The sequence below is a fragment of the Leptonotus elevatus genome, chromosome 2 (assembly GCF_054856555.1).
Source record: "Leptonotus elevatus isolate MCC_2025b chromosome 2, RoL_Lele_1.0, whole genome shotgun sequence".
Classification (NCBI taxonomy): Eukaryota; Metazoa; Chordata; class Actinopteri; order Syngnathiformes; family Syngnathidae; genus Leptonotus; species Leptonotus elevatus.
The window spans coordinates 32,443,542-32,467,286 of record NC_141240.1 but is presented as its reverse complement, the minus strand read 5'-3'; the positions used below and the strand labels follow the sequence as shown (position 1 = coordinate 32,467,286).

At 40.2% G+C, this 23,745-nt stretch overlaps 2 protein-coding genes across 2 annotated transcripts; both read left to right on the top strand.

Annotated features, from left to right (window-relative positions):
• Positions 1-40: 40 nt before the first annotated feature.
• Positions 41-15,373, top strand: LOC147179637 (four and a half LIM domains protein 2-like). Its single transcript, XM_086067702.1, has 6 exons — positions 41-61; positions 467-622; positions 700-874; positions 13,536-13,705; positions 14,523-14,709; positions 14,958-15,373. Exons 2-6 carry the CDS (start codon positions 467-469, stop codon positions 15,107-15,109), a joined length of 840 nt encoding a protein of 279 aa, XP_085923828.1. The 5' UTR covers positions 41-61; the 3' UTR covers positions 15,110-15,373.
• A 926-nt stretch (positions 15,374-16,299) lies between these two features.
• On the top strand, positions 16,300-23,478 carry c2h7orf57 (chromosome 2 C7orf57 homolog). Its single transcript, XM_086069579.1, has 8 exons — positions 16,300-16,446; positions 17,595-17,649; positions 17,739-17,921; positions 18,000-18,087; positions 18,372-18,501; positions 18,758-18,822; positions 18,908-19,008; positions 21,106-23,478. Exons 2-8 carry the CDS (start codon positions 17,607-17,609, stop codon positions 21,162-21,164), a joined length of 669 nt encoding a protein of 222 aa, XP_085925705.1. The 5' UTR covers positions 16,300-16,446; positions 17,595-17,606; the 3' UTR covers positions 21,165-23,478.
• The last annotated feature ends 267 nt before the right edge of the window (positions 23,479-23,745 follow it).

Below are 23,745 nucleotides of genomic sequence, written 5' to 3'. Positions count from 1 at the left end.
ACTCATCACTCTTAGTTCTTAGTCTGGAAGAAGCCTTTACTCCAACTGCAGCTGCCGAAAGGTATGACCTCTTCTTGACTTTTCACTGCTTTGCTTTACACTAGAGGAAGGGATGGGCACAGAATACAGTCCATCGGTGGGTTGGAGAGAAGAAAAAAACAACTCTAAATATCTTATTAGGTCAGATGAGTTTAAAGAAGATCTCATATTCTGGCATAAGGGGACAACCAGCAAAAGCAGCAATACTTAAATCAGTTTTCAGTCTTTGGCAAACAGTTTGTATGAATGTACAGAAATGAATTGTATACATTTCCCATCAAATGATTAATATAGTAGATATAGAGTTGTAGATTAGGAAAACATTTTTTTTACTATTCCTTAATTGTCACATTTCCCGTTTGGCTAAGCATCAAAAATACTGCTTTACTTCACTTTTAATCATTTTTAACTAACATTTTTGATGTAGATGACTGAACCTCGCAACTGTGGCGAGTGCAAAGAGTCCCTTTTTGGGCAAAAATTCATCCTGAAGGCAGAAATGCCACACTGCATAAAATGCTACGAGACATTGTGGTGCGCCAACTGCGTGGCGTGCAGCCAGCTCATTGGCTGCACAAGCAAGGTAAGCTTTTCGCCGCGTACACTCGATGCCTGCCGATGACCTCAGAACCAACGGCTTGCCTTTCGCCCCTTTATCAGGATGTGGCATTCAAGGGCCTCCACTGGCATGGCGAATGTTTCCTCTGCATCAGGTGCAGCCAATCTCTGGTGGATCGGGCTTTTGCTACCAGGGATGACATGCTGATGTGCTCGACATGCTACAGCAACGAGTTCTCAGCAAAGTGCCACGAATGCCTGAGGATGATAATGCCAGGTGAGAGCGAAAACCTACCTACATACAACCAATACCAAAAAATAAGTTTGTATTTTATATTTCCTATGGGCAATCTTAACAAAAATCAGTATACTATGGTTGAGATGCCACTTGATGATTTAAAAAAAAAAGAGAAAAAAAAGACAGAAATCATCTTCTTTTCCCACGCCTATTCCCACTATAGACTGTGGGGTCGGCCGCCTTCGTCTACTCTCCGAGAACTCCCGTTTTCTTTCCAGTGAATGCAATAAACCTATTATTATTATTATTGTTCAACAAAAATTGACGGATGAATTTTTTTGCATCATTATCATCATTATTAATAATATTTTAAAAAAAGATTCTGTGGCATCTCTTCTTTGGCCTACGTCTGGGTCCCCCTAACAGGGACATATTCCTCCATTTAGCATCCATAATAATCATATAAAAGGTTATTCCATGAAACAGAAATTTTTAAAATTTACACAAAAAAAACAATGCTCCCAAAAATGAAAAAAAGTGAATGCATACACTTCTGTATTTATTATTATGGGCCTGCTAAGCGGAGCAAGCAGCAGCGAAGCTGCTGCTTGCGGAGCAAGCAGGCACATATTACTATCCACCCTAGAAAAAGGGTTTATTATGGGCCTGCTAAGCGGAGCAAGCAGCAGCGAAGCTGCTGCTTGCGGAGCAAGCAGGCACATATTACTATCCTAGAAAAAAGGGTTTATTGTTGCGTTTATTATTATATCATCTTCCACGATTTTTCCGCAAGAATGCGGCCCGTACCGTAGATCGCACCGGCACGAATGAGGTATCAAACGATGCGGCTCGATCTGACTCGGTGCGGCATTATTTTTCTAAGAATTCCCAGTTACCATGGCGACGCTATTCCCAAAAAACTCCCAAATAAAAGTCCCATAGGAATGAATGGGAAAAGGAAAGACAAAATCACACATCAAGCACCTTTTTCAAAGAGACGCTGCGCGCGCATACGTTAACCGATTGATATGAATTTTAGCTCATTTTGTTGGAATTTTTCCCATCTTTAGCTCAGTGTCAAAAAAAATATTAAGGAATGAAAGCTCTTCCCCCTGTGCGGGTTCAAAGACAGTGAGTGTAATCGCCACTCTGATATGCAATTAAGGCTTCAGTGACGGGAACCAAAAAATCTTATTTCCAAAAGTTTCACTTCAACTCGTCACCATGGCCACAATCTTTGCTCACTAGACCTCAAATTCGCACATTTTGTAGCCACAAGCCTCTGCTTTCTGAAAAACTAAGTTTTATTTGGCTAAGGTGTCATTTAGTACCTTTATTTTCACTTTAAGCGAGGAGAAGTCGGACTTTGGCGCCTATCTCCTCCATGTTAATTTCGCCGTTTTTTCCCTCTTCATTTTCGATCAATCATAAGTTTTCAACCTGCTCTCATTTGGTCATTTTTCATCCGATTAAAAAACTGAGAACATGCTCGCGTTCCCCAAACCCTTGCCGTTCTAACGAGCCATTTCTGGAATCTGCATCTTCAACCGTTAAGTCGCGAGAGGCTTTTGTTTGAGGTGAGCGTAATCCTATACAAATCAATGGAGTGTTGGTGCGTGACGTCTCCTCACAACTTAAAATCAAATGTGTGTGCGTGAATGTGCATGTTTTGTAAAGGGGCAGTGAGATACTGTTGATTCTGGTAGATTCCACATTTCTTGACCGATTTCAATGGTTGAAATTTTAAACTGTTCAGCTCATTGAAATGTTACTTAAAATCAAATGTGTGTGCGTGAATGTGCATGTTTCTTAAAGGGGCAGTAACATACTGTTGATTATGGTAGATTCCACATTTCTTGACCGATTTCAATGGTTTAAATTTTAAACTGTTCAGCTCATTGAAATGTTACTTAAAATCAAATGTGTGTGCGTGAATGTGCATGTTTCTTAAAGGGGCAGTAACATACTGTTGATTTTGGTTAACTTGCACATTTCTTGAGCGATTTCAACGGTTGAAATTTTAAACTGTTCAGCTCATTGAAAAGAGTTGCAAGAGTTAGCAGGCCCATTCAAAATTTCCGCGGGAATTTTTCTAGCAGGCACATATTACTATCCACCCTAGAAAAGGGTTTATTATGGGCCTGCTAAGCGGAGCAAGCAGCAGCGAAGCTGCTGCTTGCGGAGCAAGCAGGCACATATTACTATCCTAGAAAAAAGGGTTTATTGGTGTTATTATTATATCATCCTTCCACGAATTTTCTGCTAAAATGCGGCCCGTACCGTAGATCGCACCGGCACGAATGAGGTATCAAACGATGCGGCTCGATCTGACTCGGTGCGGCATTATTTTTCTAAGAATTCCCAGTTACCATGGCGACGCTATTCCCAAAAAACTCCCAAATAAAGTCCCATAGGAATGAATGGGAATCCGAAAGAGATCAACTCCAATCAAGCACCTTTTTCAAAGACACGCTGCGCGCGCATACGTTAACCGACCGATATGAAAATTAGCTCATTTTGTTGGAATTTTTGTCATCTTTAGCTCAGTGTCAAAAAAAATTTTAAGGAATGAAAGCTCTCCCCCCTGTGAGGGTTCAAAGACAGTGAGCAAAGGGGAAAAGTCGCCTATTTAGAGTGTGACTAATTAAGGCTTCAGTGACGGGAACCAAAAAATCTATTTCCAAAAGTTTCACTTCAACTCGTCACCATGGCCACAATCTTTGCTCACTAGACATCAAATTCGCACATTTTGTAGCCACAAGCCTCTGCTTTCTGAAGAACTAAGTTTTATTTGGCTACGGTGTCATTTAGTACCTTTATTTTCACTTTAAGCGAGGAGAAGTCGGACTTTGGCGCCTATCTCCTCCATGTAATTTTCGCCGTTTTTCCCTCTTCATTTTCGATCAATCATAAGTTTTCAACCTGCTCTCATTTGGTCATTTTTCATCCGATTAAAAAACTGAGAACATGCTCGCGTTCCCCAAACCCTTGCCGTTCTAACGAGCCATTTCTGGAATCTGCATCTTCAACCGTTAAGTCGCGAGAGGCTTTTGTTTGAGGTGAGCGTAATCCTATACAAATCAATGGAGTGTTGGTGCGTGACGTCTCCTCACAACTTAAAATCTAATGTGTGTGCGTGAATGTGCATGTTTTGTAAAGGGGCAGTGAGATACTGTTAATTATGGTAGATTCCACATTTCTTGACCGATTTCAATGGTTTGAATTTTAAACTGTTCAGCTCATTGAAATGTTACTTAAAATCAAATGTGTGTGCGTGAATGTGCATGTTTCTTAAAGGGACAGTAAGATACTTTATTTGATCTTGATTATGGTTAACTTTTACATTTCTTGAGCGATTTCAATGGTTTAAATTTTAAACTGTTCAGCTCATTGAAATGTTGGTTAAAATAAAATGTGTGTGCGTGAATGTGCATATTTCTTAAAGGGACAGTAAGATACTTTATTTGATCTTGATTATGGTTAACTTGCACATTTCTTGAGCGATTTCAATGGTTGAAATTTTAAACTGTTCATCTCATTGAAATGTTAGTTAAAATCAAATGTATGCGCGTGAATGTGCATGTTTCTTAAAGGGGCAGTAATACTTTTAGTAGATTATGGTTAACTTCCACATTTCTTGAGCGATTTCAACGGTTTAAATTTTAAACTGTTCAGCTCATTGAAAAGAGTTGCAAGAGTTAGCAGGCCCATTCAAAATTTCCGCGGGAATTTTTCTAGTTATGGGCCTGCTAAGCGGAGCAAGCAGCAGCGAAGCTGCTGCTTGCGGAGCAAGCAGGCACATATTACTATCCTAGAAAAAAGGGTTTAATATTATTCTTCTTATTTTTATATCATCTTCCAGCGACTTTTCCGCAAAAATAGGGCCCGAACCGTAGATCGCACCGGGACAAAAGAGGTATCAAACGATGCGGCTCGATCTGACTCGCTGCGCTATTATTTTTATAAGAATTCCCAGTTACCATGGCGACGCTATTCCCAAAAAACTCCCAAATAAAGTCCCATAGGAATGAATGGGAATCCGAAAGAGATCAACTCCAATCAAGCACCTTTTTCAAAGACACGCTGCGCGCGCATACATTAACCGACCGATATGAAAATTAGCTCATTTTGTTGGAATTTTTGTCATCTTTAGCTCAGTGTCAAAAAAAATTTTAAGGAATGAAAGCTCTCCCCCCTGTGAGGGTTCAAAGACAGTGAGCAAAGGGGAAAAGTCGCCTATTTAGAGTGTGACTAATTAAGGCTTCAGTGACGGGAACCAAAAAATCTATTTCCAAAAGTTTCACTTCAACTCGTCACCATGGCCACAATCTTTGCTCACTAGACATCAAATTCGCACATTTTGTAGCCACAAGCCTCTGCTTTCTGAAGAACTAAGTTTTATTTGGCTACGGTGTCATTTAGTACCTTTATTTTCACTTTAAGCGAGGAGAAGTCGGACTTTGACGCCTATCTCCTCCATGTTAATTTCGCCGTTTTTTCCCTCTTCATTTTCGATCAATCATAAGTTTTCAACCTGCTCTCATTTGGTCATTTTTCATCCGATTAAAAAACTGAGAACATGCTCGCGTTCCCCAAACCCTTGCCGTTCTAACGAGCCATTTCTGGAATCTGCATCTTCAACCGTTAAGTCGCGAGAGGCTTTTGTTTGAGGTGAGCGTAATCCTATACAAATCAATGGAGTGTTGGTGCGTGACGTCTCCTCACAACTTAAAATCAAATGTGTGTGCGTGAATGTGCATGTTTTGTAAAGGGGCAGTGAGATACTGTTAATTATGGTAGATTCCACATTTCTTGACCGATTTCAATGGTTTGAATTTTAAACTGTTCAGCTCATTGAAATGTTACTTAAAATCAAATGTGTGTGCGTGAATGTGCATGTTTTATAAAGGGGCAGTGAGATACTGTTAATTATGGTAGATTCCACATTTCTTGACCGATTTCAATGGTTTGAATTTTAAACTGTTCAGCTCATTGAAATGTTACTTAAAATCAAATGTGTGTGCGTGAATGTGCATGTTTCTTAAAGGGGCAGTAACATACTGTTGATTATGGTAGATTCCACATTTCTTGACCGATTTCAATGGTTTGAATTTTAAACTGTTCAGCTCATTGAAATGTTACTTAAAATCAAATGTGTGTGCGTGAATGTGCATGTTTCTTAAAGGGGCAGTAACATATTGTTGATTATGGTTAACTTTTACATTTCTTGAGCGATTTCAATGGTTTAAATTTTAAACTGTTCAGCTCATTCAAATGTTGGTTAAAATCAAATGTGTGTGCGTGAATGTGCATATTTCTTAAAGGGACAGTAAGATACTTTATTTGATCTTGATTATGGTTAACTTGCACATTTCTTGAGCGATTTCAATGGTTGAATTTTTTAACTGTTCAGCTCATTGAAATGTTAGTTAAAATCAAATGTATGCGCGTGAATGTGCATGTTTCTTAAAGGGGCAGTAATACTTTTAGTAGATTATGGTTAACTTCCACATTTCTTGACCGATTTCAACGGTTGAAATTTTAAACTGTTCAGCTCATTGAAAAGAGTTGCAAGAGTTAGCAGGCCCATTCAAAATTTCCGCGGGAATTTTTCTAGTTATGGGCCTGCTAAGCGGAGCAAGCAGCAGCGAAGCTGCTGCTTGCGGAGCAAGCAGGCACATATTACTATCCTAGAAAAAGGGTTTATTTTTTTTATTCTTATTTTTTAATCTTCCGCGTTTTTTCTGCTAAAATGCGGCCCGTACCGTAGATCGCACCGGGACAAATGAGGTATCAAACGATGCGGCTCGATCTGACTCGGTGCGCTATTATTTTTATAAGAATTCCCAGTTACCATGGCGACGCTATTCCCAAAAAACTCCCAAATAAAAGTCCCATAGGAATGAATGGGAAAAGGAAAGACAAAATCACACATCAAGCACCTTTTTCAAAGAGACGCTGCGCGCGCATACGTTAACCGATTGATATGAAAATTAGCTCATTTTGTTGGAATTTTTGTCATCTTTAACTCAGTGTCAAAAAAAAAATTAAGGAATGAAAGCTCTTCCCCCTGTGCGGGTTCAAAGACAGTGAGTGTAATCGCCACTCTGATACCCAATTAAGGCTTCAGTGACGGGAACCAAAAAATCTATTTCCAAAAGTTTCACTTCAACTCGTCACCATGGCCACAATCTTTGCTCACTAGACATCAAATTCGCACATTTTGTAGCCACAAGCCTCTGCTTTCTGAAGAACTAAGTTTTATTTGGCTAAGGTTTCATTTAGTACCTTTATTTTCACTTTAAGCGAGGAGAAGTCGCACATTTTTGATCTCTTTTCAATGTAATTTTCGCCCTTTTTCCCTCTTCATTTTCGATCAATCATAAGTTTTCAACCTGCTCTCATTTGGTCATTTTTCATCCGATTAAAAAACTGAGAACATGCTCGCGTTCCCCAAACCCTTGCCGTTCTAACAAGCCATTTCTGGAATCTGCATCTTCAACCGTTAAGTCGCGAGAGGCTTTTGTTTGAGGTGAGCGTAATCCTATACAAATCAATGGAATGTTGGTGCGTGACGTCTCCTCACAACTTAAAATCAAATGTGTGTGCGTGAATGTGCATGTTTTGTAAAGGGGCAGTGAGATACTGTTAATTATGGTAGATTCCACATTTCTTGACCGATTTCAATGGTTTGAATTTTAAACTGTTCAGCTCATTGAAATGTTACTTAAAATCAAATGTGTGTGCGTGAATGTGCATGTTTCTTAAAGGGGCAGTAAGATACTTTATTTGATCTTGATTATGGTTAACTTGCACATTTCTTGAGCGATTTCAACGGTTTAAATTTTAAACTGTTCAGCTCATTGAAATGTTAGTTAAAATCTAATGTGTGTGCGTGAATGTGCATATTTCTTAAAGGGACAGTAAGATACTTTATTTGATCTTGATTATGGTTAACTTTTACATTTCTTGAGCGATTTCAATGGTTTCAATTTTAAACTGTTCAGCTCATTGAAATGTTAGTTAAAATCAAATGTGTGTGCGTGAATGTGCATGTTTCTTAAAGGGGCAGTAATACTTTTAGTAGATTATAACTTCCACATTTCTTGAGCGATTTCAACGGTTGAAATTTTAAACTGTTCAGCTCATTGAAAAGAGTTGCAAGAGTTAGCAGGCCCATTCAAAATTTCCGCGGGAATTTTTCTAGTTATTTTTATATCATCTTCCAGCGACTTTTCCGCAAAAATAGGGCCCGAACCGTAGATCGCACCGGGACAAAAGAGGTATCAAACGATGCGGCTCGATCTGACTCGCTGCGCTATTATTTTTATAAGAATTCCCAGTTACCATGGCGACGCTATTCCCAAAAAACTCCCAAATAAAGTCCCATAGGAATGAATGGGAATCCGAAAGAGATCAACTCCAATCAAGCACCTTTTTCAAAGACACGCTGCGCGCGCATACATTAACCGACCGATATGAAAATTAGCTCATTTTGTTGGAATTTTTGTCATCTTTAGCTCAGTGTCAAAAAAAATTTTAAGGAATGAAAGCTCTCCCCCCTGTGAGGGTTCAAAGACAGTGAGCAAAGGGGAAAAGTCGCCTATTTAGAGTGTGACTAATTAAGGCTTCAGTGACGGGAACCAAAAAATCTATTTCCAAAAGTTTCACTTCAACTCGTCACCATGGCCACAATCTTTGCTCACTAGACATCAAATTCGCACATTTTGTAGCCACAAGCCTCTGCTTTCTGAAGAACTAAGTTTTATTTGGCTACGGTGTCATTTAGTACCTTTATTTTCACTTTAAGCGAGGAGAAGTCGGACTTTGACGCCTATCTCCTCCATGTTAATTTCGCCGTTTTTTCCCTCTTCATTTTCGATCAATCATAAGTTTTCAACCTGCTCTCATTTGGTCATTTTTCATCCGATTAAAAAACTGAGAACATGCTCGCGTTCCCCAAACCCTTGCCGTTCTAACGAGCCATTTCTGGAATCTGCATCTTCAACCGTTAAGTCGCGAGAGGCTTTTGTTTGAGGTGAGCGTAATCCTATACAAATCAATGGAGTGTTGGTGCGTGACGTCTCCTCACAACTTAAAATCAAATGTGTGTGCGTGAATGTGCATGTTTTGTAAAGGGGCAGTGAGATACTGTTAATTATGGTAGATTCCACATTTCTTGACCGATTTCAATGGTTTGAATTTTAAACTGTTCAGCTCATTGAAATGTTACTTAAAATCAAATGTGTGTGCGTGAATGTGCATGTTTCTTAAAGGGGCAGTAACATACTGTTGATTTTGGTTAACTTCCACATTTCTTGACCCATTTCAATGGTTGAAAGTTTAAACTGTTCAGCTCATTGAAATGTTACTTAAAATCAAATGTGTGTGCGTGAATGTGCATGTTTCTTAAAGGGGCAGTAATACTTTTAGTAGATTATGGTTAACTTGCACATTTCTTGAGCGATTTCAATGGTTTAAATGTTATTTTTATTGCGTGTTTCCACGCGAGTTAGCAGGCCCATTCAAAATTTCCGCGGGAATTTTTCTAGTTATTTTTTATTATTCCACGACTTTTCCGCAAAAATGCGGCCCGAACCGTAGATCGCACCGGGACAAATGAGGTATCAAACGATGCGGCTCGCTCTGACTCGCTGCGCTATTATTTTTATAAGAATTCCCAGTTACCATGGCGACGCTATTCCCAAAAAACTCCCAAATAAAGTCCCATAGGAATGAATGGGAATCCGAAAGAGATCAACTCCAATCAAGCCCCTTTTTCAAAGACACGCTGCGCGCGCATACGTTAACCGACCGATATGAATTTTAGCTCATTTTGTTGGAATTTTTGTCATCTTTAGCTCAGTGTCAAAAAAAAATTTAAGGAATGAAAGCTCTCCCCCCTGTGCGGGTTCAAAGACAGTGAGTGAAATATCCTTTATCCCATGTGTGTGTATTGCATGAGCTAGAGCGGACCAATTAAGAAACAGAGTGAAGACAGAGAAAAAAATTGATTTCAAGTTTCACTTCAACTCGTCACCATGGCCACAATCTTTGCTCACTAGACATCAAATTCGCACATTTTGTAGCCACAAGCCTCTGCTTTCTGAAGAACTAAGTTTTATTTGGCTAAGGTGTCATTTAGTACCTTTATTTTCACTTTAAGCGAGGAGAAGTCGCACATTTTTGATCTCTTTTCAATGTAATTTTCGCCCTTTTTCCCTCTTCATTTTCGATCAATCATAAGTTTTCAACCTGCTCTCATTTGGTCATTTTTCATCCGATTAAAAAACTGAGAACATGCTCGCGTTCCCCAAACCCTTGCCGTTCTAACAAGCCATTTCTGGAATCTGCATCTTCAACCGTTAAGTCGCGAGAGGCTTTTGTTTGAGGTGAGCGTAATCCTATACAAATCAATGGAGTGTTGGTGCGTGACGTCTCCTCACAACTTAAAATCAAATGTGTGTGCGTGAATGTGCATGTTTTGTAAAGGGGCAGTGAGATACTGTTGATTTTGGTTAACTTGCACATTTCTTGACCGATTTCAATGGTTTGAATTTTAAACTGTTCAGCTCATTGAAATGTTACTTAAAATCAAATGTGTGTGCGTGAATGTGCATGTTTCTTAAAGGGGCAGTAACATACTGTTGATTTTGGTTAACTTCCACATTTCTTGACCGATTTCAATGGTTGAAAGTTTAAACTGTTCAGCTCATTGAAATGTTGGTTAAAATCAAATGTGTGTGCGTGAATGTGCATATTTCTTAAAGGGACAGTAAGATACTTTATTTGATCTTGATTATGGTTAACTTCCACATTTCTTGACCGATTTCAATGGTTGAAAGTTTAAACTGTTCAGCTCATTGAAAAGAGTTAGCAGGCCCATTCAAAATTTCCGCGGGAATTTTTCTAGTTATTTTTTTTCTTTTTTATTCTTCCACCGACTTTTCCGCAAAAATGCGGCCCGAACCGTAGATCGCACCGGGACAAAAGAGGTATCAAACGATGCGGCTCGATCTGACTCGCTGCGCTATTATTTTTATAAGAATTCCCAGTTACCATGGCGACGCTATTCCCAAAAAACTCCCAAATAAAGTCCCATAGGAATGAATGGGAATCCGAAAGAGATCAACTCCAATCAAGCCCCTTTTTCAAAGACACGCTGCGCGCGCATACGTTAACCGACCGATATGAATTTTAGCTCATTTTGTTGGAATTTTTGTCATCTTTAGCTCAGTGTCAAAAAAAAAATTAAGGAATGAAAGCTCTCCCCCCTGTGCGGGTTCAAAGACAGTGAGTGAAATATCCTTTATCCCATGTGTGTGTATTGCATGAGCTAGAGCGGACCAATTAAGAAACAGAGTGAAGACAGAGAAAAAAATTGATTTCAAGTTTCACTTCAACTCGTCACCATGGCCACAATCTTTGCTCACTAGACATCAAATTCCCACATTTTGTAGCCACAAGCCTCTGCTTTCTGAAGAACTAAGTTTTATTTGGCTAAGGTGTCATTTAGTACCTTTATTTTCACTTTAAGCGAGGAGAAGTCGCACATTTTTGATCTCTTTTCAATGTAATTTTCGCCCTTTTTGCCTCTTCATTTTCGATCAATCATAAGTTTTCAACCTGCTCTCATTTGGTCATTTTTCATCCGATTAAAAAACTGAGAACATGCTCGCGTTCCCCAAACCCTTGCCGTTCTAACGAGCCATTTCTGGAATCTGCATCTTCAACCGTTAAGTCGCGAGAGGCTTTTGTTTGAGGTGAGCGTAATCCTATACAAATCAATGGAGTGTTGGTGCGTGACGTCTCCTCACAACTTAAAATCAAATGTGTGTGCGTGAATGTGCATGTTTTGTAAAGGGGCAGTGAGATACTGTTAGTTATGGTAGATTCCACATTTCTTGACCGATTTCAATGGTTTGAATTTTAAACTGTTCAGCTCATTGAAATGTTACTTAAAATCAAATGTGTGTGCGTGAATGTGCATGTTTCTTAAAGGGGCAGTAAGATACTTTATTTGATCTTGATTATGGTTAACTTGCACATTTCTTGAGCGATTTCAATGGTTGAAATTTTAAACTGTTCAGCTCATTGAAATGTTAGTTAAAATCAAATGTATGTGCGTGAATGTGCATGTTTCTTAAAGGGGCAGTAATACTTTTAGTTGATTATAACTTCCACATTTCTTGACCGATTTCAATGGTTGAAAGTTTAAACTGTTCAGCTCATTGAAAAGAGTTAGCAGGCCCATTCAAAATTTCCGCGGGAATTTTTCTAGTTATTATTATTATTCAGAAAATGGATGGATGGATTATTATTGTCATCTAAATCATCATTATTAATAATATTGAAAACATTATTCCATAAAATGGAAAATTAAAAAACAATACATAAAAAAAATCTCCCCAAAAATGTGTCCGAAAAAAGCAGTTTTCTTTCCAGTGAATGCAATACACCTACTATTATTATTATTATATTATTATTGTTGTTCAAAAAAATGGATGGATGGATTATTATTGTCATTATCATCATCATTATCATCATTATTAATAATATAAAAAAAATATTCTGTGGGATCGGCTGCCTCCGTCTACTCTTTAAGAACTCCTATTTTGAGCGTCCTATGGCTTCCCTTTGAAATGGAGCCATCCTGATATACATTCATTCCATCTCTTCTTTGGCCTACGTCTGGGTATTTTCCCTTCTAATTGCAAACTCATAGCCTCCCGAGCAGGGTCATCTTCCTCCATTTATCATCCATAATAATCATGTAAAAAGTTATTCCATAAAACTGAAAATAAAATAAAAAATACACACACAAAAATCTCCCCAAAAAATTGTCCAAATGAATGCAATACACCTGTTGTTGTTATTATTATTATTGTTTATTGGAAATGGATTGTTGGATAATTATTGTCATCATCATCATTATTAATAATATAAAAAATATTCAATAAAATAGAATTTTTTTAAAAATACACAAAAAAGCTCCCAAATATTTTGTCTGAAAAAAGCAGGGTTTTTTTCTCCCAGTGAATGCAATACACCTGTTGTTGTTATTATTATTATTCAAGAAATGGATTGATGGATTATTACTGTCAGCATAATTTAAATACACAAAAAAGCAGGGTTGTTTTCCCCAGTGAATGCAATACACCTATTATTATTAGTAGTAGTAGTAGTAGTAGTAGTAGTAGCATTTGAAGACACTGATTATGTTAGTGATTTTTCACAATAATTAGGAACCAGATAAATATCAATATGCAGCACTTTATTCCTCTAAATCTCTGTCGGCGTTTACATTTTCAAACGATCACTTATACAACTTTCCTAGAAAATCACAATGCCCCTTCACTGGTGTGCTATTTTTAGAACAGCCCTATGGGTTACTCATGTGTTCCATCGAGGGCTTCCTGGTGTCCGCAGGCACCATGTTGGCGACCCCTTCTAGAGTGGCTACTTCTATCTTCATCTAACGTGTATATCTGAGTTCTCTGATAGCAAACCGTGTAAAAAAAAAAAAAATGTCAAACCGTTCCTTTAATCTACCAAATGGTGGAGTTGGCATCGAGGTAAAGACATATATGGTTGTAAAAAAAGAAGTATATGCTTTTTTTTAATTTAATGTCCTCTACTGAATGGTGGAGTGGGTGAAGCCATTCCTCATTGCGTGTTACACACCATTTTTTTTTCAAAGGCTCTAAGAAGATGGAGCATAAGGGCATCAGTTGGCATGAGAGTTGCTTTATTTGCAAAAGCTGCGAGCAGCCCATCGGCACCAGGAGCTTTATCCAGAAGGACGCCAACAACTACTGTCTGCACTGCTACGAGAAGCTATTTGCTCAGCAATGCATCCATTGTAAGAAGGTAGGACACAGCATGATTTGCCAATTACTGTCATACCTTGACTCCATATACTGCTTCCCCCCCCCCCCCCCCATGCCGTTGTTCTATTATTATTATTTATTCATTTATTTTGCTTTGTGCTGTGAGCCAAATCAGTGATACGAGTGAGCTAGTTGGAAAGCTGCATTTCAGTGCCCAAGCACAGTTAGCGATCGTGATGGTGTCTAACTCAATCTGGTGATAGTACTTAGGTGGGGGGCTCGCCTCAAAGCCCGCACCCGCAGCGGTGGATGGTTCTAGACATTGAACAGTCGTGTAGAGAGTGTTTTGTGTCAGTCAAACCGAGATGGATGTTTCCACCTGTGTTTTGCTGCTAGCTTAGAGCGGCTGGAGGGGCTAGCAGCTAGCTTGGGAAATTCCGGGGGCAATCCAAGAAGGAGCGACTTCTTGACCAATAGAAGTCAATTTTTACAGTGGAAACTAAACTGTAGTTTACCGGAATTAGGTAAGCATGAATAGCTTGACATGCAGACAGTTGTTGCTGTTGTGACTTTCAGCTTGTTCCAGTGTACAATAATCACACGTCATAAAACCAGCTTGTTCCTTAAATAGTCTTTTATTCAGTTTGATTATCTTTGTTCAGTTTTTCCTTATTCAAAATACCTAACAAAAAAAAATGTGGTTGGTGGGCCGAATGAACGAACAAACAAATTTAAACTAGTAAGTCAAGTTCCTACTGTATATCCAGGAAAAAGGGTCCGATTCATTGAAAAAAATTTGAGCTGAATGGATTAAGAAGATATGTTGTCCATTGTGTGTGTCTGTGGTTCTCTTTCAGCCCATCACCGCTGGTGGAGTTAACTACCGGGACCAGCCCTGGCATAAAGAATGCTTTGTTTGCAATGGATGCAAGCAGCAACTCGCTGGCCAACGTTTCACTTCTCGAGATGATTTAGCCTACTGCTTCGACTGCTTCTCCAACTTTTTTGCTAAAAAGTGTGCTTACTGCACCACCCCAATCAGCGGTGAATGAGGCCTTTTTCATTTGAATAATAATGTTGGGAAATATTTCATTCTCATGAAATTATTATTGAAGCTGTTTTTTTAAATCAATCCATTTGGCCGCTGTTTAACTGACTTGTGAGGATAGTTCAGATGCTTCCATTTTTGATTCATAATACCGAATTACAACTTGATTACATTATTCTGATCAGGAGATGTCCTGATCGTGTCCTCGAGTTCAAACCTCATCACAGATTTGCTTTTGTTCCAGGTCTCGGGGGCAGCAAGTATATCTCGTTCAATGAGCGCCAATGGCACGACGACTGCTTCAACTGCAAACGGTGCGGCGTGTCCCTGGTGGGCCGAGGCTTCCTGACATCCAATGATGACGTCTTCTGCCCTGACTGCGGCAAAGACGTCTGACAGAATGTGGCTGTGAAACAAAACATAAGCCACATTTTTTTACTCTCATATTTGCTTCATTTTAAGTGTCCAACATTGCTTTCTCACACTTGTTCTGCATGCACCGACAGTAGTCCTTTTAATAAGAAATGCATTTTTGTTGCAAGTTGTGTTTTAGATCGTAATATACATGATCTACTTTGAAATTAGAAACCACATATATACTGTAGTGTTTCTGTTCATTGTTGTGACTTCATATTTATTACAAAAAAAATAAAGACTAGTGCAAAGACAACCCTGTGTCATGACTCATGATAATATTGCTGCTAATCAAAGAAGAAGACATGTTATGGAAAATAATGGACTAGGCCTAGTACCTGACCAAACACAAGTGTGAATTTAAACATGTATTTGTTATCTACCTATATTGGAAAATATGTATGTGAGTGAGCTATTCTTCAGTTCTGCGCTACTAATCACCACAATAGCCAAAAGCTAGAGAAGCCAAATTGAGAAGGGCAGAGGTGGGACACCGGATATATGGGTAGCAAGATTTGGATTAAGGTTTAGTTTAGATTAAGCTTTATGCTTGCGGTCAATTGTACCTCGAAGTGCAACTCATCTCTGTGCTAGACTCGGATAAACTTGAAGCATGCTTTATTAGTTTAGTTTTGTCTTTCACTGACAACCATTAAAAAAAATAATAATAATCAAGCTTGACTGGGATGAGTGCTGGTGCACTGCGAGAGACCAATCCACCCATATGACACACCAATTTCACCATGGCAAGAAATATGCTGTAAAAATGATTACACTGGTCAACAAATTATTATTATTATTATTATTATTATTACTGTACTGAGATGCAAATAAAGTTTTGTAGATTTTTTCTGGATTCATAATAATAATAATAATAATAATAATGATAGTAATAATTCAACAAGTGGATTTTTTTTTTTCAAAACCATAACTACAAATTACAATTTTACGAGCTTTTATCAGTGAAACTAACTTTTTTAAAAACTAACCCAAAAAAATGATGATGTAGAAAATAAATGAAGCAATTTTTTAAAATCAGCATTAAAAAAAACAACGTTTCCGGACACATGATAAGTGTGTGTGACGGGAGGTGTGATATGTCTCAGTAAATGTAAAAGACCTCTCACTCGTGACCAAATTCCAAATACATCTGTGTGAACGATCAACCTGAACACAGAATAAGAAAACCAACACATCCTTATACCTCAATGGACGATCTTTGACTCTGAAAGGAAGTGGATGCTGAAGTGACAGGAAGTAGCTACCTTCTGCCGATATTCGATCGTCCCTTAAATTTGCAGGATAACGAGCAGCAGACGGTAAATCCCTCCAAACAGTGCATCCGCATCACAGCACATTTTAGCAAGCGATTATGCAATATATATATGTATACATTTTTTTAACTACTGACTAATTGCGTCGTTTGTGCTCTGACGGGCTATCTGCTGTGTCAATTCGCTAGGCGGCTAAACGCATTAGCAAGGCATTGTTACACGTACTACTGACTATAATGCTGTATTTACAACTGATCCTTATTGCAGCTACTACTACTAAACTGTGCCTTCGTTAGCATTTGGTGACTGTTTTTGTTCGATTGTAGCTCGCAGGGAAACGGTTGACCATTTTATCAGGTCAAAATTAAATTAAATGAGCCGAAAGTAATATCAGCAGCATGATGCCATTACACGTTAGTACACAGTACACGTTTTTATGTTAATACTTGAAAATAATAATAATAATAATATTTTTGCCTTCGCCGGCAACGTTTTACAAGTTTCATTGATTCATTAATTTATTGATGAACGTTTTCTCGGTGAGGAGGTTTGGTAAACCGCCTACAGGGGGCGCCTTTTTCTCTACTATTGCGTAATATGAAACTTGCAGGGGTGAAAAGGATAGTAGTGCTACCTGCTAATTTGGTATCAAGTTGGCCGGACCAGTAGATCATAGAATAAACATGATCTAAACAATAATGTGTTGTATTTTAATGGCTTTATACTGAAGACTTGCCATGGTTATCCAAGTCGCAGGGGAGTGATCAAAGGAAATTTGATGAGCCAAGCACAGTTTTACTAGTATCGTTTGCTGTATTGGAGCATTTTTACAAGTCCAAATACTAATTACAGCACTATTATTAATGAGTTATCCTTCTACAAAATATAAAGAAACACCTCAGATATTTTCTTATGTGCAATTTGATTCTGTTATTCATCTGCTGTCTATTATTTGTACGCCTACATTTTAACTGATTGTAGTAATTGCTTATAAAAAGCCAAAACATTTGAAGTCGCAGGTATTTGAAAAGTATAGTATTGCGTTATAAAATTAAAGGTCTAGGAATTATTTTTACTCTACTACTTCTTTTACTCTTCTACATTTGCATTTTAATTACCAAAATTATTGTAATTTTTTTATCAATTTATTGCTAAATGTATTTAATTTTTAAAGGCACACTTTTGTTCTTCAGATTTATTTCACTATGAGTGCTGTTGTACCCAACCATCGAAGAACCAAACCTGGAGGTAATAATATGAAAAACGGAATTTTCTGGTCTAAAACGGTCATCTCACAGTTGAGTTTGGATCGAATAGCAATTGTCCATTCGTTGCAGGCATAAAGCCAGGAGCAGCAGCAGCAGCAGCCAGTGGTGTGACTGGACCAACGTCTCAGATCCCCGGCCTCTCTCAGGATGCTGCCGAAAGCGCAGCCGTCGAGAGGATCAGCGGACGACGGCTCGGCATCTTTGAGTCCGACTCGGAATATGTCAAGCTCGCAAAGCAAGGGGGGCATAAAGGTAATAACAATTCAGTGACTACGATTTCCTGCTTACTACGACGCCATGTTTGGAAATGTGATCATTTGTGTGCCGCAGGTCTGTTGAGCCACGACGCCGATGCGGATGACCAACCCGCGACAGCCTACAATACCAACAACTGGTTTTCGGGTGACGACTCTAACAAGTAAATGAACATAAACATCTTGGCACAGGGAAATCCTTTCTTCAACTCAACTTGGGGAAGATGGATGGATGTTATTTTCCCCCCAGTATAAAAATTGTATGAGTGATGTCCTTGTATGATGCGTCCGTATGTCACTCCGCATCGGTTCGCTCAAGATCAAGAGAAAAGCTTTTTAATATTTTGTCGGCCGGCGATTTAAGCTGGTTCGGCACATTGATGACATTTCTAAGCCGCAGAATGCAAAGTGCGGCTCATCGCATGTCACGGTGGTTTTGTACTTACAGCGGCAGCAAAGCAACGTCTCCCAACAGCCAGGCGAAGGGCGGCAGGCAGCCTTTGCTTGCACCGTTTGGCACTGATAACAGTTCGTCCTGGGAAAGAGAGACTGATATAATTACTCATGATAAAGATAAGGTGAAGACGTCAAAAGAGTCACCATGTTTGTTTTTTTTATTCGCCTCCCTCCCCCTTTGCCTGCCGTTTTTTTTTTTTTTTGGTAATATGACTTTGCTCCATCATCATGGTGTCATCACCGGCTGTGCTTCACATTTATGTTCATTTGTTGTCAATCATTTCATCATTCGTGGTCCACCGGCGCCATTTTTTTTTTCCATTATGCACGTCAGCGAAACGATTGCATGATAAGCCGGCTCACCTTCTCATTCTGCAGATGTCTCCTGATGGCACCGCCACCATGATGGAGGGGCTGTCTGTGAGCAACAAGTACAAGAGAACGTGAGTACATCCCACAGCAACACAGATGCAGATGAGAAAGGAGGAAGGTTTCACTCGAGTTTTGCGTCGTCTGTTGTCTGCGTAGGTCTCACAGTAAGCAAGTGGCCCCAGTCAGCATGTCCAAGCTGCTGAGTCACGGCTACGTGGCGGACAAAAAGAAGTCTCCCAATGATGACGACGCCTCAAGTACGTCAGACGTCAAGACCCGATTTACTAAAATCCCAAATTCGCATTCTAACAGATTGCACGTGCTGTTGATAACGGGTGTAAAAAAGTGGTCAGGGCTGCCATATTTATTAAAAAAAAAGGGGGGGGGATTTTGCGCTTTAGTTTGCTTTGGTGGTTTTCACCATGAAAAATATGGGAGAGCACCACAAGTGAAAATTGAAGTTTGAAGTGATGGAATTGGAAGTGTTAGTGGTTAGAGGCAAACACACGTTACTGAGTTATGCACAAAGAAATCTTTTGCTTCAATATAGGAAACAATCTTATAAAAGTCATTTTTATTTCATTTACTTTGTCCCAAGTGAATGGGAATTTGATTCAAACTCGTGACAGAAAAACTATTTTGGGGATGCTGGCACCATTTTCCGCAATTTGCTGACATGTTTCATCCATCCATCCATCTTCTGCCATTTATCCGAGGTCGGGTTGCGGGGGCAGCAGCTTTAGGAGGGAAGCCCAGACTTCCCTCACCCCCAGCCACTTCAACCAGCTCCTCCGACAGGATCCCAAGGCGTTCCCAGGCCAGCCGAGAGATATAGTCTCTTCAGCCTGTCCTGGGTCGTCCCCGGGGCTTCCCGCCGGTGGGACATCCAGAAGTCATCTAAACCAGATGCCCGAGCCACCTCAACTGGCTCCTCTCACCGTGGAGGAACAGCGGCTCTACTCAGAGTCCCTCCCTGATGACCGGGCTTCTCACCCTATCTCTAAGGGAGAGCCCAGACACCCTGCGGAGGAAACTCATTTTGGCCGCTTGTATCCGGGATCTTGTTCTTTCGGTCACGACCCACAGCTCGAGACCAAAGGTGAGGGTAGGACCGTAGATCGACACAACGGACCGATACAAAGTCCGCATCACTGCAGACTCTGCACCGATCCGCCTGTCGATCTTCCTCTCCATCCAACAAGACCCCAAGATACTTGAACTCCTCCACTTGGGGCAGGATCTCATCCCCGACCCGGAGAGAGCACGCAACCCTTTTCCGACCGAGGACCATGGTCTCGGATTTGGAGGTGCTGATCTTCATCCCAGCCGCTTCACACTCGGCTGTGAATCGCTCCAGTGAGAGTCGGAGATCGCGGCTTGATGAAGCCAACAGCACCACATCATCTGCAAAAAGCAGAGATGCAATGGTGAGGCCACCAAACTGGACCCCCTCAACACCTCGGTTGCGCCTAGAAATTCTGTCCTTCAAAGTTATGAACAGAGTCAGAGACAAAAGGTAGCCTTGGCGGAGTCCCAACCCTCAGTGGAAACAAATCCGACTTACTGCCAGCAATGCGGAACAAACTCTGACGCCGGTCGTACAGGGACCGAACAGCCTGTATCAGGGGGATCGGTACCCCGTACTCCCGAAGCACAAGAAGGAGTCATGCCAATCACAGGACTCCCGAGGGCCACGGTCGAACGTCTTCTCCAAATCTACAAAACACATGTAGACTGGTTGGGCGAACTCCCATGAACTGTCGAGGACCCTGCCGAGGGTGAAGAGTTGGTCCACTGTTCCACGGCAGGGACGAAAAACCACACTGCTCCCCCCCAATCCGAGATTCGACTTCCCGACGGACCCTCCTCTCCAACACCCCTGAATAGAATGTTTCAGACGCAAGGAAATGCATGATATGGCATGACTCCTTCTTGTGATTGACTCAGTCAGCCCATAGACCATTCAAAAGCTCCAAAATTGTATTGCTGAATAAATCAAACAGATCATATGTTGTGATCATTTTGGTTTTTGGCATTTCAGAAAAGTTCCCACCATCGACTCTCTTTTTCTACCCTCAGCCATCTTTACGCATGGTGTTGTCGAATGACATCGAAACCAGCTGCTAAATTAATTTACAGTATTTATTTATGTATTCCTTCCCAGCATGCACAAAATAAACAAACGCAATCTTCGTTAATAGGTCAGCTTTCACATCTGTTTTCATGAGTGATCAAGTTTGGGCCCGTTTATGCATGTTTGAACCTTTAGTCGGGTCCAGGTTCATTATGTGTGCTTTTTAGTGCAAGCCATTGCAATTTTCCAGAAACTGATTTTGTTGTTGTTGTTTTTGCAGGTGTGACCTCAGATCAAACTAGCACCGTTGCCACGGAGGATGCGGATGACCTTGATTAGTGTGCCGAGTCGCTTTTCTCACACTCAACTCACTCTTCTTGTTCATTCACTGACTGTTTGTGCTCATGTTTATGCAGAGGGACGAATCCTCCCGTTGATTTGCTTTGGTTTGGAGAAAACGTTTAATTGAGTAGATGTGATGATGTCGTTTTTGTTTTTGTAACGCAATTCCTCGATTTGACAGGTAACACGCAAGCCATGCGGGAAAACTAAATATTTGACTTTCTTAAAACCTTTCCATCTTTAAGCATGCTTTTGAGCTGCTCGGTTTGCCGGCCTTATTGTGTGATAATCGGGTCAATTCTTGATGTGTTTGTGCTAATTTATTTGCGTTTTAAGAGAAGTAAAAGTTAAAAAAAAAAAGTAAAAAATCTGTGTGTTGGAGCTGCAGGTGCGAGCTGACTGTAAAGCCGCTCTTACAACGTGATGTTTAGATTCCAGTTCTGCAAAATATTTGTTTAATACTGTATTCCCCTCATGTTCTGTATGTAAGCAGAATAAAAATGAGTCAAATTGCAATTATAGATGTGCCCGTACCAAGCGTTCGATATTCATTATAATAATCAACCACTGGTGGGACGTTCTGTGTCATATTTTGCAGACAAACAAGCTAATTAATAATAATATCGTAGACCTCTGTAAGCATGAGTTGAGTCTTGAATGTGTCTTTTCAACTTACTAACCAAGCAGACGGTCCTTGCACATGCAGTTTGTGGATTTCATGACAAACCGACACGTTTTCCCTCTTTGGGCAAGAGTGAATCTGGAAAGTTGCACATTGTCGAAGGCCCCGTCCACACCAAAGCCATTATTGTATCCTCACAAGTTTCTTACCGTTGAGCCCGTTCGTCCACACGATGGCGCGGTTTCAGAGTTTGAAGCCGATCACTTTTGAAACCGGGCTCCAGAGTTGAAAGATTTCAAAACACGTCCCGTACGCGTCCGTCTGGACACCTTATGCAGGATGCTCCTCCAGCGATGACGCATGGTCGCAGCTCGATGACGTATGCGGCAATTCTCGCGCGAACCTTCAGTCTGTCAACAACAATGGCAGATAGCCGCGTCGTAGTCGTTTTGCGCAGCCCCGTTAGCTTGCAATAAAATATTTAGCTTCTTTATTCCCACGTTCAACAAGCGGTGTTGTACTTGAATCAGCCGCCATTGTCGCTTCTCCTGTGTTTGTCTTTTTCATGTTGTTTTGATACATGCAAAGCCATGTTTGTTCTGTAGATTGCACTCAAGTTAGAAAAAAAAAGTGTTCGTCTTCTTCGCTGATTCTTCTTCTACGCTTTTTGTTAACTCCCCGTGGCTGCGCTACAGCGCCACTCCAGACTCGACATATACATTACAGCCGTTAAACGTCCTCAGCGTTTTCTTTTGGACACACGCAGGTCTTGAAATGCTTCTGTGTGTACGAGATTTGTTTGAGGAACGAAGCCGGCTTTGCTTCCGTCTGGACGGGGCCTAAATATATACTTGGAGCATCCCAAAACATTCCTAGATTTCTCGCCTATCTCTTTCGCTGCTTTTCTTGACAATAATGTCCTATGCATTCTGGTTCATGTTGAATTAGTGGAATATAAATTAAGATGCAAAATCCAGCCGTTTTGATCAATATCAGAAGGCGGCCATTTTGCCACTTGCTGTCGACTGAAGATGACGTCACAGTTGCTCAGGGTTCAGGTAGCGACCAATCACAGCTCACCTGTTTTCTAAAGCTGAGCTGGGATTACTTGTTACCAACTGTGATGTCATGTTCACGCGGCAGCACGTGGCCAAATGGCCGCCCCCCGAGATGGATAAAAAGGATGGATTTTGCTTTATAACTCATATTCCGCAAATGTAATATGAATCAAAATGTCATATTTAGACTAGTGAGGTCATAAATAACATTATTGTCAAGAAATGTTTAAGGTTGACTTTCACCATGAATATAAAAACTTGACATAAAATCCAAGACATGTCCAGACAGACAAGAACACTACTGTCATTTATTAAAATGTCCTAAAAACTGTATGATGTGATGTCGTGTTTCAGTACTACGAGCATGGCGAAGTGTTGCCACTTCCGATACTGTTCTATTTGAAGCACGGCTACTTTTATTTACTATTCATGTATATTATCGCCATTTGAACTCTCAACGGGTTGGCGCTGATCAAAGCGGGAACCTTTGTGCGGCTTTGTGAGCACTTTGTCCATCAGTGCGGCTTTGATCAGCAAACGTTGGCCAAAGGAGTCCACGCACGCACGGAGTGACTCACCTTGATGTGATACCTCTCACATACATCTTATTTCAATAAATGGTGCATGTGCATGTCCTGCTTTTGGCTTTTATTTCTCCGTTGTTATCGGCGCGTTGCTAAGTGAGACCAAGATCAATTATTAATTCTCAAAGCTTTTCCACACTTAACTCTTTCACTGCCAGTGACGGCTATAAACGTCAAAAATTCATTTGAACTATTTCTATTAGTTTTTGTTAACAAGAGTATGAAAACCTAGAATGTTTTTAATTGTACATTTAGAACAGATATAAAATTTGTGATTAATCATTAGTTGATTAATTAGTTACAATAAAAAAAAA